At 35.2% G+C, this 15,655-nt stretch overlaps 1 protein-coding gene across 1 annotated transcript in view; it reads left to right on the top strand.

The window, feature by feature from the left end:
- The window catches only part of SLC26A7 (solute carrier family 26 member 7), a 202,424-nt gene that overhangs the window by 109,961 nt on the left and 76,808 nt on the right, over positions 1-15,655 (top strand). The window contains exons 5-8 of the mRNA XM_065895196.1: positions 6,975-7,127; positions 10,340-10,422; positions 13,056-13,203; positions 15,232-15,345. Coding sequence (XP_065751268.1) covers positions 6,975-7,127; positions 10,340-10,422; positions 13,056-13,203; positions 15,232-15,345 — 498 coding nt within the window. The remainder of the gene's footprint in view (positions 1-6,974; positions 7,128-10,339; positions 10,423-13,055; positions 13,204-15,231; positions 15,346-15,655) is intronic.

Consider the following 15,655-nt stretch of genomic DNA (forward strand, 5'->3'; position numbering starts at 1 on the left):
ACTCCTCTCCCAGCCACCCCTCAGGGGCACCAGTCCTGTCCAGCCTCCACTTCTCCTTCCCCCTCACTCCCCCTACATCCTATTTGGTCACTCGGGGGTTCCTCCCATCTCTTTGGGCATCGAGGTCCCCCATCAGTGTCTGGCAGGTGCCCTGGTTGTGGGGAGACATGAACTCTGTGTCTTGCCCCACCACCTTCTTCACAAAAGCAGCTCTAAGAGGGAAGTTTACAGCAATAAAATCTTACCTCAAAAAACAAGAAAAATCTGAAATAAACAACCTAACCTTACACCTAAAGCAACCAGAGAAAGAGGAACAACCAAAACCCAGAGTTAGTAGAAGGAAATAAATCATAAAGATCAGAGCAGAAATTAATGAAATAGAGATGAACAAAACAATAGAAAAGATCAATGAAACTATAAGTAGGTTATTTGAAAAGATAAACAAAAATGATAAACCTTAACCAGACTCATCAAGTAAAAAGGGAGAGGGCTCAAATCAATAAAATTATAAATGAAAAAGAAGTTGTAATGGACACCACAGAAATACAAAGGATCATTACAGACTACTACAAGCAACTATATTCCAATAAAGTGGAAAATGTAGAAGAAATGGACAAATTCTTAGAAAGATACAACCTTCCAAGACTGAACCAGGAAGAAATACAAAATATGAACAGACAAATCACAAGTACTGATATTGAAATTGTGATTAAAAAACTCCAAAAAAACAAAAGTCCAGGACCAGATGGCTTCACAGGAAAATTCTATCAAACATTTAGAGAAGAGTTAACACCTATCATTCTGAAACTTTTCCAAAAAATTGCAGTGTTTAGAACACTTCCAAACTCATTCTATGATACCAACATAACCCTGACACCAAAACCAGGCAAAGATACCACAAGAAAAGAAAATTACACGTCAATAGCACTGATGAACATAGACAGAAAAATCCTCAACAAAATACTAGCAATCTGAATCCAACAATATATTAAAAGGATCATACACCAAGATGGAGTGTGATTTATCCCAGGGATGCAAGGATTCTTCAATACACACAAATCAATCAATGTGATACACCACATCAACACAGTGAAGAATAAAAACTATATGATCATCTCAGTAGATGCAGAAAAAAGCTTTTGACAAAATTCAACAACCATTTATGATAAAAGATTTCCAGAAAGTGGGCATAGAGGAAATATACCTCAAAATAATAAAGACCGTATATGACCAACCCACAGCTAACCTCATACACAATTGTGAAAAGCTAAAAGCATTTCCTCTAAGATCAGGAACAAGACAAGGATATTCACTCTTGCCACTTTTATTCAACATAGTTTTGGTAGTCCTAGCCATGGCAATCAGCGAAGAAAAAGAAATAAAAGGAATCTAATTTGGAGAAGAAGTAAAACTGTCACTGTTTGCAGATGACATGATACTATACATAGAAAATCCTAAAAATGCTACCAGAAATCTCCTAGAGCTCATCAATGAGTAAAGTAAATTTGCAGGATACAAAATTAATGCACATAAATTTGTTGCATTTCTATACACTGGCAATGAAAGATCAGAAAGAGAAATTAAAGAAATGATCTGATTTACCATCATATCAAAAAGAATAAGATACCTAGAAATAAACTTACCTAAGGAGGCAAAAGACCTGTACTCCAAAACTTTAAGATGCTGATGAAGGAAATCAAAGATGACACAAACAGATGGAGAGATATACCATGTTCTTTGATTAGAAGAATCAATATTTTCAAAATTACTATACTACTCAAGGCTATCTACAGATTCAATGCAATTCCTATAAAGTTACCAATGACATTTTCCACAGTACTAGAACAAAAAAACTTTACTATTTGTATGGAAACATAAAGACCATGAATAGCCAAAGCAATATTGAGAAAGAAAACTGGAGCTGTTGGAGTCAAGCTCCCTGACTTCAGACTCTACTGCAAAGCTACATCATCAAAATAGTATGGTAGTAGCACAAAAACAGAAATATAGGTCAATGGAACAGGATAGAAAGCCCAGAGATATACCCATGCACCTATGGTCAATTAATCTACAACAAATGAGGCAAGACCCTACAATGGAGGAAAGACAGTCTCTTCAATAAGTGGTGTTTGGAAAACTGGACAGCTGCATGTAAAATAATGCAATTAGAATATTCTTTAACAGCATACATAAAAATATTCCAAATGGATTAAAGACCTAAATGTAAGACTGTATGTTACAAAACTCTTAGAGGAAAACATAGGCAGAAAACTCTTTGATATAAATTGCCACAATATATTTTTGGATCCATCTCCTAGAGTAATGGAAATAAAAACAAACAAATGGGATCTAATTAAACTCAAAAACTTTTGCACAGCAAAGGAAACCATAAAAAAATGAAAAGACAACCTACAGAATGGGAGAAAATATTTGCAAACAATTAGACCGACAAGGGATTAATCTCCAAAATATATAAAGAGCTCATGCAGCTCAATATCAAAAAAACAAAGAGCCCAATCAAAAAATGACCAGATATAAGCAGACGTTTCTCCAAAGAACATATACAGATGGCTAAAAAGCACGTGAAAAGTTGCTCAACATCACTAATTATTAGAGAAATACAAATCAAAACTACAATGTGGTATCACCTCTCACCAGTCAGAATGGTCACCATAAAAAAAATCTACAAACAAAAAATGCTGGAGAGGGTGTTGGAAAAAGAGTACACTGTTGGTGGGAATGTAAATTGATACAGCCACTATGAATAACAATATGGAGGTTCCTTAAAAAACTACAAATAGAACTACCATATGACCCAGCAATCCCACTACTGGGCATATACCCTGAGAAAACCACAATTCAAAAAGAGTCATGTGCCAAAATGTTCATTGCAGCTCTATTTACAATAGCTAGGAGTTGGAAGCAACCTAAGTGTCCATCATCGGATGAATGGATAAAGAAGATGTGGCACATATATACAATGGAATATTACTCAGCCAATAAAAGAAACAAAATTGAGTTATTTATAGTGAGGTGGATGGACCTAGAGTCTGCTATACAGAGTGAAGTAAGTCAGAAAGAGAAAAACAAATACCGTATGCTAACACATATATATGGAATCTAAGGAAGAAAAAAAAAAAGGTCATGAAGAACCTAGGTGTAAGACAGGAATAAAGACACAGACCTACTAGAGAATGGACTTGAGGATATGGGGAGGGGGAAGGGTAAGCTGGGACGAAGTGAGAGAGTGGCATGGACATATATACACTACCAAACATAAAATAGATAGCTAGTGGGAAGCAGCCACATGGCAGAGGAAGATCAGCTTGGTGCTTTGTGACCACCTAGAGGGGTGGGATGGGGAGGGTGAGAGGGAGGGAGATGCAAGAGGGAAGAGATATGGGAACATATGTATATGTATAACTGATTCACTTTGTTATAAAGCAGAAACTAACATACCATTGTAAAGCAATTATACTCCAATAAAGATGTTAAAAAAAAAAAAAACTAACTAAAAATAGAGTTACCATATAAGCCAGCAATCCCACTCCTGGGCATATATCCAGAGAAAACCATAGTTCGCAAAGATACGTGTGCCCCAATATTCATTGCAGTGTTTACAATAGCCAAGATGTGCAAGCCACCTAAAAGTCCATATATAGATGAAAAGATAAAGAAGATGTGGTACACATATACAATGGAATATCACTCAGCCATTAAAAAGAATGAAATATTGCCATTTGCCTCAACATGTATATACCTGGAGATTATCATAGTAAGTGAAGTAAGTCTCACAGAGAAAGACAAGTATCATATGATACCACTTATATGTGGAAACTTAGAAAAATGATACAAATGAACCTTTTTACAAAACAGAAACATACAGATTAGAGAATGAACTTATGATTATCAGTGGGGAAGTTAGAGGGGGAAGCAGAGATTGGGAGTTTGGGATTGACTTATACACACTGCTATATTTAAAACTGATAACCAACAGGGACCTACTGTATAGCATAGGGAACGCTGCTTAATATTCTGTAATAACCTAAATAGGAAATGAATTTAAAAAAGAATAGATACGTTCATATGTATAACTAAATCAGTTTGCTGTACATCTGAAACTAACAATATTGTTAATCAACTATAATATAAAATAAAAATTTTAAAAATATAAACAGAATGAACATGAAAAAAATATGTTGAGTGAATGAATAAATTATAACTACAAATCCCCTTAATATGATACAGTTAAGTATTGATAGTGAGAAAAGAGGAGTGTGAGTTCTTCCGTCATTCTGCTTATTCAGGGTAACATCTACTCCTATTTACAGATTTATTGTTACTATTACTATGTTAGACCAAATCTTTTATTCGTTCAACAGTGTTTATTGAGTGCCTGCTGTCTGCCAGACACTATTCTAGGAGTTGAGAATCCATCAGTGAAAAAAAAATGTATTAAGAATGTCCAAATCAGATAAAAACACATTATATAAGTAGTGGTGTGTATGTATGAATGTGTTTGTGTGTGTAAATGTACATTAAGTGCTTCAGAAAAGTCTCCTCTGTAAAGAAAATTATAAAAAATAATATATGTATATGTTGGATAGGCTATTTTCATTCTTTGAAATATCTCAAAATGCATTTGTTTATATATACTGATATTTTTTTTCATTTTATGTCGTTATATTAAATGGCCAGTTTAAAGAATTACTAATATTATAGTCTCAAACTGAGCTAAACTCCTATTTTATAAAACAGATTGGTCAGTTCTAATGAAAGAGTTTACTTATTTATCTATACACATATAAACTATCATTGCTTCTCTGAGGTCTGGGAAATGAATAATGATCTTCAATAGGAATTTTTATCTACTGAAGTGTAGCATGTGATAACATACCCAAATGACTTGATTTATACTAGAAATGAGACATGTCAATGTGTGTTTAGGAGGCCTAGACCTATATTAAATGAGCATGTGTAAATGTGTGCATGTGTGTGTGTTTGCACATGCCTATCCCTGTCCCTATTTCTATCTCCAAATGCCACTCATCTCCTAGAAGCCATCTTTAGCTGTGATTTCTCCATGTGGGTCCACATGATAGTCATTAGTATAACTCCTCATCAGCCTATTTTTCTATTGTTGTTCTTCGTGCTGGTTGCAACAAGCCTCTGCCCGCCCCCATCTTCTTCTGGAGCATCTTGTGAGACGTAATTTGCTCTACAAATTGTAGTTTAATTCAGACAGACAATAAAAACCCTGGGGGAGAGTTTCTCATTCCTTTCATTCTGGGGTGGCCATTTTTATTACTGCAAACACATGTTCTCGAAATGCACATTACAGCAAATTTGGTATGGCTTGCGAGTTTTTCACATTTCTCTGATTCCTTATACAGGCACTGTCATGGCATACTTTTAATACCATGGATAAAACAGAAGGAATAAGCCTTAAATGTTTTAAAACGTTTGGATGCTTGTTTTATTCTTGGCAAATCATATGAATGATAGTCTCACTTTTATCTTTGGATCATAATAAATCATCAGAAAGCTGTGTATTTGGACCAAGTTTTCTTGACATCCCTCTGACTCCATCCACTATAGAATATATTTCTTTGAGTAGCATTTTGGATTTTTGTCCTGGGCTTTGAGTAAGGGGTAACTATGAGAAATGGAACCTGCTTCTTCACTTGCTGTAGGAGTTCTGTGAACCGTTATTATTCACAGCTTAAGCAGAGAGGAAATATATTGTCTGCATCTCAGATAACCATGATATTGTAGTACCTGATTTTCTTTCCAAGTAGTGTGGAATACTAGAATGCTGTGAAAAGGGTAACCAGTAAAGCTATCTGACCCCCAATTATTCCTTAATGCATTTGATTACACAATCAATTTTTTCTAACTGTGTGGACAAAGGAGATTCTGGATTCTACATTACCCCGATTCCGTTCACCCAACAAGGCTCCATGTTAACCGAGTATATTTTCTTTGTTTGTTTGAAAGAGTTACAGTGTTAATGATAATATTCAATATATAGAATCCATGTTAGATAGCCTGATGTACCTCATTTACACCAGGTGTGTTCCTGATCCTTGGATCAGATGGGTTCAATGAGGAAACCTACTGAGCAGAATTTTAGGAGACGCTGAGGAACATAGTCTATATAAATTCTTTTGATATGTTGTCTATATAGTATTTTAATCCAATATTTTTAGTTGTGGTCAAATTATCTTTGAGATACTAAAAAGAGAGGGCAAAGAACACCAACAAGTTGGGCTACTATAAGAATTGTCTGTATGCTAAAGTAAAAACTATTTTTTATCACTTGAAACTAGACTTAATAAATCAGCTGTGGATGAATAGACATGAGTTTATAAAAATCAGATTTAACATATTTGAAGAAAAGGAGGAGTTGAGACATTTTGAAGGTAAGCATTTAAGGCCTATGTGAAACCTTAAAATTATACAAGTCATACATCTTTGTAAGAGAAAATGTGGAAGATACAGATTAACACAAATATCTCCTTACACAGAGCTATTAGCTTCCAGATATATCCATTGATATTTAAAGTATGTGTGTATTTTGATTCTGAGGTTTGAAGAAGAGTGGTGGGGTTCAAGGGAGCCTATAGTCCCCTCACTTGCTGTTAATGATGAATCTGCATGTAGCTAATGAGTTTTAGCATCTCTGCCTATAAGTGTCTGGGGAGGAGCTGGAAGTGTAGTAGAGTCCTTATGTAGGAAGGAACAAACACTGAGTTTGGTGGAAGAATCAAGGGCAAAGTAATTTTCTACATGCAAATGAATTATAGCTTGCTCTATATCAGCACTGACTACCCTTCTATGACCCACCTTTCACCTTTCACCCACCTTCAGCTATTTTTGCAAAACATCACTGAGGTCATTTGGGGGCCAGATTTTAGTTTTGATATATTGTGGGTGATCCTGAATTTTGTTTGTATTTTTCCTCATTACTGTAGATCTATGCATATGTCTTTGAAAACATCAAGTCTGTGCGACTGGAAGCACTGCTTTTATCCTTGCTGAGCATCGTGGTGCTTGTTCTGGTTAAAGAGCTGAATGAACAATTTAAAAGGAAAATTAAAATTGTTCTTCCTATTGACTTAGTCTTGGTAAGTATGAATCAACATTTAGCATTCTGCCCTGCAATGTTTGCAGTTGCTGTGGGTAACCTGCAGAGGCTCACATTATTGTCTAAAGTAAGCCACAGCTAATCCTGTCTCTCATTAAAGCAGGGCTAATTTGAGTGGCTATACATTGATGTAAAGACAGGAAATATGTTGAGTCAATAATTTTAAAAAGGAGGCACACGCGTTTTCAATTTTCACAGATGCTTGTAAATTTTTAGGTAAATAAGAAAACATGTAGCTTAAGATTTTAAATAAGGAGACATTTCTAAGGATGAGACCCAAAATATCTCTGGCATGATTCTCCTAAAGCAACAAGAAGTGATACCACATCCTATTGATATATTATTTGTATGGTATGATGCATAGAAATATTATCAACTGACAAAGGTCCATTAATGATTGATAAATTTATTGACACTGTTTTTATTGACCCAATTTTGCTTTATTAAAGGATACTCATGATTTTCACTAGCCAGGGCTGATTCTCTAAGATGTTTTTGTTGTTGTTGTACTTGGCAAAGCAACAAATCTTACTTTGCTCCTAAGACTTATGGCATTAAAAACTACATTTTGAAATTTTAAGTGCCTCTAATGGGAACTCTTAACTAAACAAAGCATTACATTGAAATGTTAAGCCAACCACAGTCTACTAACTTACTTATTATTAATTGGCTTTAGTTTTTTAATGGTCTTTGAGTTATATACATGTATTTGACAAGTGGTGTCTAAATAATTTCACCTATTGAAATATCCCTTCATACTGTTGAAATGGTATAGTATAAGGCTAGCACATTGGCAACTGTCTCTGAAGGATATGACATTTTTTCTGCATAACTAAGATGGATGGCTTCTCTCCATAATTAGGCCTTGTATAATTTGTAGAGATACATATAACATATGTAATCTATATAATGTGTGTGTGCTTATATATGTGTGTGTATTTCAAATAAGCCAGACAAGTGGAGGGTACTGTGGTTATTAGTAGTTTTCATGGAGACAACTGTGAAACATATTTTATTCCAAAGTCCTATAGGTATTAAGGAATGCTTATTATATCCTGGGAAGCTTAATTATATGTTTCATGAAACCAGAAATTGAAATTAACCTTGGGGAAGAAGACTCTTAACTCTTTTTATTCAATACTGAATAAAACACTGAATAAGACAGTTGTTCATTCAATACAAAAATTGTAAGAATTATCCTTACAAAAAATAAAAGGTACTCCTTATACAGTGTTGCCCCTAATATGTGTTAAGACCTAAGGCAAAAATAATAATGCAGGCCCAAATACTTGAGTTATAGATCAAAATGTTAAATAAAATAGGTTCTATTTTCCTATCTTGACTAAAAAACCTTAGTGATTACCTTGAAAGTCAGGTTAAAATAGAGAATTCTCCTAATCCTTTGGGTTCTGCTAGAATGTGGCAGCAAGGGGAAAGCCAGGCCCTTGGCCTGCCTCTTCTCTTCCTACTTCAGCTCTATCCCATATACAGTGGAATTCATAAGTATAAATGTGGATACCCTTGCACTACAACTGTCCCTTGGCCTTTCCTTGGGCTACACTGGAAGGATAGACCTGGGGAAGGTATTCTGGAAGTAGACTTGGAGCCATGTAGGCAGGAAATTATAGATTCCTGATGATTCAGGGTGTGGTCCAGAAAGAGGAGTCCAGGTTTGAGTTGGGTACCTCCCTTTGCCCCCACAAAACTCCCATTTTATGGGGAGAGCTACAGTAGGAGGATGACCAGATTAGAACCCTCTAAAGCACTGTCTGAAAGACCAAGTTAATGACTTAGATTACTTAATTTCTGTGTATTAAACACCATGTATTCTTCCATTTTCAATAAGGATCCAGCATCTTGTGGCTATGGTGTATTTTCTTTTACAGCTCACAATATTTTCTGACTTGATATAAATATTTCATGAAAATTATTAGCAATTAAAATTTATTAATTGGCTTAGAAATTTTTGAATACATTAATACTTCTGATTCCAACCTAATAGCCTGAACTTTTAACTACTACTATATTCTGTAGAAAATACAATTATAGCACAATATCTATAAAGTTTAAAGTATAACCTGTAGAGTTTTGCTGCCTTTAAAAAATATCCTCAAGGCTCTTTTGCTTTTTAAGTCTATTCGATGTTTTAAAAACTTCTATAAATTCAGTTAAGTATCATCACAGAGAACAGAAATACACAGGAAAAATCCCTACAAAATAATATTATTGGGCATTGTTAGATATTCCTTATTTTGCTAGTGTGATTTTGTTATATCTTTTTTCTGACCATGTATATGGTAAATTTGTACTTTAAATAGGTAATTAGTGTGTCTCTTTTAAACAAAAAAGTGTAGTATATAAATAGTTATACCAAACTGATATGATAACCATGTGAAATTTACAGCACCTATTAAATTATCAGAAGAATGAAAAAAGAATGTGAAAATGGATGGAAAACATTAAGTGGCATGGCTGGTAAAAACAAATGCTGAATAGAATTCTGAATATACATTTTAAAAGTGATCATGGATATTTGCAAACACTTGGTTTCACTTATTATATATCATTATATCATATAACAGAGGGTCAGGCACCTGAGACTACAGGGAGGTAATTTCAAAAGTATCAAGTTCGACACATTATTAACTAGGATATTTTACTTCAAGAAATAGCAAAATTCAAAATTCAAAATTATTCAAGGAGACTGTAAATCATAATTGATTACTAACCTACATTAGGAATATTGATGCAACATCTTAAACTCTTAGGTGGTTGCTGCAATGGAGGGAAAATGTTCTGTGTTATAAAGCATCCCTTCATATTACAAGAGACAAGTATTTAGGTTGGATTGTGGTATCCGTACATACACAAGCATGCACGCATGCACACACACACTCCTATAGTCTGTGTTCTGCTCCCCTTCAGAATCAGACACAATTGGGAAGGATATAAGAAAAGTTGTATTATTATAATGCCATTTAATTTTTGAGACTGCAAATTAAGTGCTATCATATCCCAGAGGGATGTTTTGATTTTTAAAATTCTTCTTAGTGTTTAAAAATCTGTGCCACTGCTATATTACTCGAGAAAATCATGGGGCACATGAACAATGTTTACTTTTAAAAATAGTTTTAAGATGTTTGAGAAGCCAGGAATAATTTTCTTTTTCTTTTTTCAAATGGAACTACACAGATTATTGCTGCATCATTTACTTGTTATTGTACCAATATGGAAAACACATATGGATTAGAAGTAGTTGGTCATATTCCAAAAGGGTAATGTAATCTTTTTTTTTTCTTTCTTTCTTTTCCTTTCTTTCTTTCTTTTTCTTTCTTTCTTTCTTTCTTTCTTTCTTTCTTTCTTTCTTTCTTTCTTTCTTTCTTTCCTTCTGTCTTTCTTCTTTTTTTTCTTTCTTTCTTTAATTTGTTTTTTGATGGAGGAAGCAACTGGAGGTAGGTGGGTATGAATTTCATTTCTTTCAAAGGCTCTCTATGGGACAAAATTCCAATTAATTTCTATTTTACAATGATAGAAACAAACAGTTCACAATAAAGAAAAAAATAACTTCTTAGACTGCTTATCAATTACTTAGGAAGTTGATAACTATTTTATACAGCATTGCTTCAGGTAAAAGATTTGGAAATTACATGAATATTATTTGAAAAAGAAAGCAAGACATTGAATTTCCAAATTAGAGTCATGCTCTAGGATATAGTCTTCTCTATTCCACTCACATATTCCTATGACTATTTTTATTTCACTTAAAACATAGTAAAAATACACAAGCATCATCTGAAATAGCAAACCTATAGGCATGAGTGGTGTACAATCGTGAAAGAGAGGGTGGAAGTGGAGACGAGGGCATGTTTCCCACCTGTCTTAAAGCCTTCCTCAGGACACTAAGAGGAAGATTAACAAGAAGAAGAAGTGTTCACCCTAAAAAGACAAAATGTTGTTCCAAATACAGCCTGAAAGAAAATAAAGTCATCTTAGGGGAGAAAGGGGATGTCTCTTTTAATGGGCTGTACTATACACAAATATTTATAAATTTGGGACAAAGTTAGAGTTGCTGAGTCTTCTATATTTTTATTTTCCAGTCCCAAAGTTTGGCTTCTAACTACATTAAAATGGAGGGACAGTAGAAAAATTCTCAGAGATTAAAAAGATAATTTAAAAAAATCCTGTCTTTAGCCTTTATGCTAAAGATATAGGCTAATAGTGATTATTGGAATCAACTTGTGTTTTCTAAAGGGTTCTCTACTTTTCACCTTCAAATTTAGTTTATTGTTTTTTTCTCTAGCTTAGTTTATCATTACTAATAATTAGGCAAGCTCAATTTTATATGAAACAAAAGTTCTTATAGTTTGAAATGGTAGCACTTTTATGTATCATATATCTTAGGGCTTGTAATGGTACAAATCAATTTGACTTGGGGATAAATTTGAGGGAGTGGGTAAAAAAAATTATGCCTCTCCTCCATCCAGTCTAATTCTTCTTTATTTTGAGTAACCTTTCCAGACCCATCTTAAAGAATCATAGGAAAAACATGGCATTGATAAGAAATGGAGCTGAGGTTAAATTCATTTTGTGATTTAGATACATTTCTCAAAATGTTTTCTCCTCTATACATTGCATTAGTGGTACTTGGTCTGGAGATTGTGGGGAGAATTAAATAAAACTGCTAATATGAAAGTGCTGAGCATTCAATTTACATGCTCAGTATTAAATCAGCATGAATTATTTTACCTTTTTCTTCTACTTTTGCCCCAGAGGGTTTTTTTTAAAGAGGGGAAGTAAGTGTCACAAAGCATCATCAGGGATAAATAAACAATGACACTGGGCTCAAGTGATTTTCCAAAAGACAATGACTGTGTATTACTTGGAAGAAATATTTTAAACAGTTCTTTAAAACTGAGAAACAGCTAACCGTGGTCCTGTATTTTGCAACAGAGTGTAACTGGACACTTTATAGATATTTTTCTTAACATGTGATACATAGAGTCAAAAAACAAAATTCAACTGAGTACATTTAGAGGTCTTATTGACTTTGTTCAACAATTCCTTAATTGAGCAGCAACCCATCTAGCAAATCGAAAGGAGCCCTGAAGAGCTGTACAAAATGAAAGGCTTTTATAGTGAGAAGGGGAAGGGCAGGAAAAGGAAGTTTCTAGCAAAGAGTGGATTCTTTCAGGCAAGGTCACTTTCCTATGTGGGACAGAAGGGCAAATTACCTTGGCAGTGCTGACCAAGTAATTCTAGATTGACTGGCTAAGGTTACATTCCTGGGAAAGGCTGAAACTGCAGTTAAATTAGGTAGTTTGCTTAAATTCTTAGTTTGCTTAAATGGGGCTTAGCACAAGTGACTCCATTGTGGGCCTGTTGTCTCTTTTTTAACAATAGTTAAGTGTACTGTGAAAGAATCATGTTAAAAAACATAATTAAGATTATAAACTCAATGGAAAATTTAAGGATTAGCTCAAGAATCGTAGCTCACAGTAAACTAATGTTTGCATACAGCACTGCAGTATTCAAGGCAGGAAATACAGTTTCTAATGCCAGCCAAATAAAAGTTTAGGAAGATTCAATGAAAGAATGCTCCAGATTTGCTTTTGTTCTGATACAGGAAATTTTTGTTGAGTCAAATTTTCTGTGCTATAACCTGAATTCTCTGGGAGTGAATGCCAGTTAGACGCATGGAGCTGTCCTTGTGGTGTTCTTTGTGATTTTGCTTTTCTGCTAAATAATGTTGAAAACAAAAGGCTTCTAAGGGTAAGATTGCTTGGTTTCCTCAGGGATATTTCATGTATTCTATGTAAACTTCAGAGTCATTGCCATAGTTGAATTCACTGCAAGCTTTACAGAAATAACATGAAAGTTGATGAGTTCAATATGGTCTTTCTTTCAACAGAATTCCTCCACCTAGAGCTCCCCCAATGAACATCCTCTCTGCAGTAATCACTGAAGCTTTTGGAGTGGCACTTGTAGGCTATGTGGCCTCACTGGCTCTTGCTCAAGGATCTGCCAAAAAATTCAAATATTCAGTTGATGACAACCAGGTGGAGTACGCACCAACCCCTCTCCACACCTCTCCATAGCTATTGTATCACTGTACGGTGTACTCCCAGATCCTGAAAATGTTGAACTTATGAAAAATACAACTTTCCTAAGTGCATAACACAAATGGGTAGAAGAAAACAAAAGAAAATATCTAAGTCATTCATAGAAAGGTGAAAATCTGACTTTCGTGGATTGGTTATGGTACACTCTGTTTTTGAGAGGGGCATCTTGATGATTTGGTTTTAGGAGAGAATCTAAATATATTTACCATTTCATGCTGACTTAAAAATTTTGGATTTCAAAATACAAAGAACACTAATATTACTCTTCTTAGTAAAAAACTAAAGGTTGCAAGGGTCTATTCTTAGAATACCAAAGGATGAAGATTTTATTGAGCATGTTTTTGAATCTACTTCTGCTAGTGTCTTGTCTCAAGCCCTGTGGCCCTACATTTCTGCACAGGCCTGCAGAGATAGCTATGGAATAGTGGTTAGAATGCCAAAGTACCTATATCTAAATCTCACTCTGAAATTGTTTCTGTGCCCCAGTTTTGTCATCTGTAAAAAAAGCAGATTTATTCATTCAACAGATGTGTATTGAACCCTACTATTTACCAGGTACTGGCCTAGGAACAAGGGATACAATGGTACATAATGCAAACATTGTCTTTCCTCATCTCAAAACCTCCCAGTGACTTCCCATAGTACTCAGATTAAAAGCCTATTACCAAGGCTTACAAGGCCATACCTGACCTTGCCACCATCACTTTTCCTCTATGATCTCATATTTCTTTTATAGTTCTAGCCACACTTACTGCCTTGTTTTTCCTTGAGTTCACTAGTCATGTTTCTAGCTCAGGACATTTGTACTTGCTGTCCCCGTTTCCAGGAATTTTGTACCCTCAGGTAGCTGCATGCCTCCTTTATTCAAATGTTCCCTTCTCAGGGAGTCCTTCCTTGGTAAGCTAAAATCCTAAATTCCAAAAATTTCCACTCCCTTCTCTGCTTTACTTTCCATATTCATCTTGTTTATTGTCAGCATTCCCTCACTAGAACTCCAGTCTGTGAGGGCAGGGATTTTTGTCTGTATTATTTACTGGCAACAGCAGAAGCAGAAAAACATTAGGAGGCTTTTGCAATAATCCAAATGACACTTGATGACTTGGACCAGGATGTAGCAGTGAAGGAGATGAGAAAGAGACAAATTCTTCATTGGATGTGGACACTATCTGGGAAAAGGGGTAGTCAAGACTATCTCTAAAGCTTTTGGCCCAAGCAACTGGAGCTTGAGACAGGGAAGGATGTGGGAGAACCAGGGTGGGAATCTATAGAGCATAGCCTGATTAGGTAAGTTTGAGATACCTGTTAACCATCCAAATGAAAATGCTGAGTGGCAGGTTGGCTATGTCAGTCTGAAATTCAGAAGAGTGGTCTAGGCTGGAGATATAAATTTGGGGGCTGTCAACGTGTATTTGGGTAGCTAAGATTAGAGAGGGAAGTGGTCCAATATCTGTGATTGGTTAGATGAGAAGGAACCACAAAGGAGACTGAGAAGTGATGGCCAGGGAGGTAGGAGAAAACCAGGAGGGTGAGAGGTCCTAGAAGGAGCCTTTAAGGAGGAGGAAGTGAGTGACTGTGTCAAATGCTAATTTTAGGTCAGGTAGGATAGGAATTAACCATTGGATTTAGCACTGTGGAGGTCATTGGTGAAGTGGTGGGAACAAAACCTTGATTCTAATGACCTGAAAGAGGAGAAATTGGCAACCGATACAATAAATACCTTGTACTTCCCTATAAGGTTGTTATTGTTATAAGGATGAAACAATGAAGTGCTTAGAACAGTTTCTGGCTCATTGTAAGCACTCAATAAATGTTAGCTATTCTTAAAATAATGGTTAAATTACGACCAGTGGAGAGAACATAAATAGAATACAGAATAAGTCTCATTCCATGACAAGTTTTACCTGTGGTCTCTAAAAGTTGATTGTGATTAGGAAATGATATATTCTCCTATTATCATTCCTGTAGGAACTTTTGGCCCATGGCCTCAGCAATGTGATTCCTTCATTTTTCTTCTGCATACCAAGTGCTGCTGCAATGGGAAGGACCGCTGTCCTATATAGCACGGGAGCAAAGACACAGGTAACTTTATTTTCAGCAGGGACAAAAGAAATGATGGGCCTTTACTCTCCTTGGAGAGTGGGAAGAATGAGCTTCTCTCTAAAATCCTGAGAATATTTTTACGTCTTCAATTTCTTAAAACTAGTATCAAGGAATTCTATCTCTTCTCTTTCTTAGGAAAGATCCTTGAGAAACTGAATGATTCAACAAGCAGACAAAAAAATCCTGTATTAATGGCAGCTTTATTGTTGTCAATCTTTGAACAAATGCTCCCTCTAGTGGTGTCTCTGATTGTACTTTTTGCTAATCTAACCAGTCAATTTGAAATTTT

The sequence above is a fragment of the Phocoena phocoena genome, chromosome 17 (genome assembly GCF_963924675.1).
Source record: "Phocoena phocoena chromosome 17, mPhoPho1.1, whole genome shotgun sequence".
NCBI classification, from domain to species: Eukaryota; Metazoa; Chordata; class Mammalia; order Artiodactyla; family Phocoenidae; genus Phocoena; species Phocoena phocoena.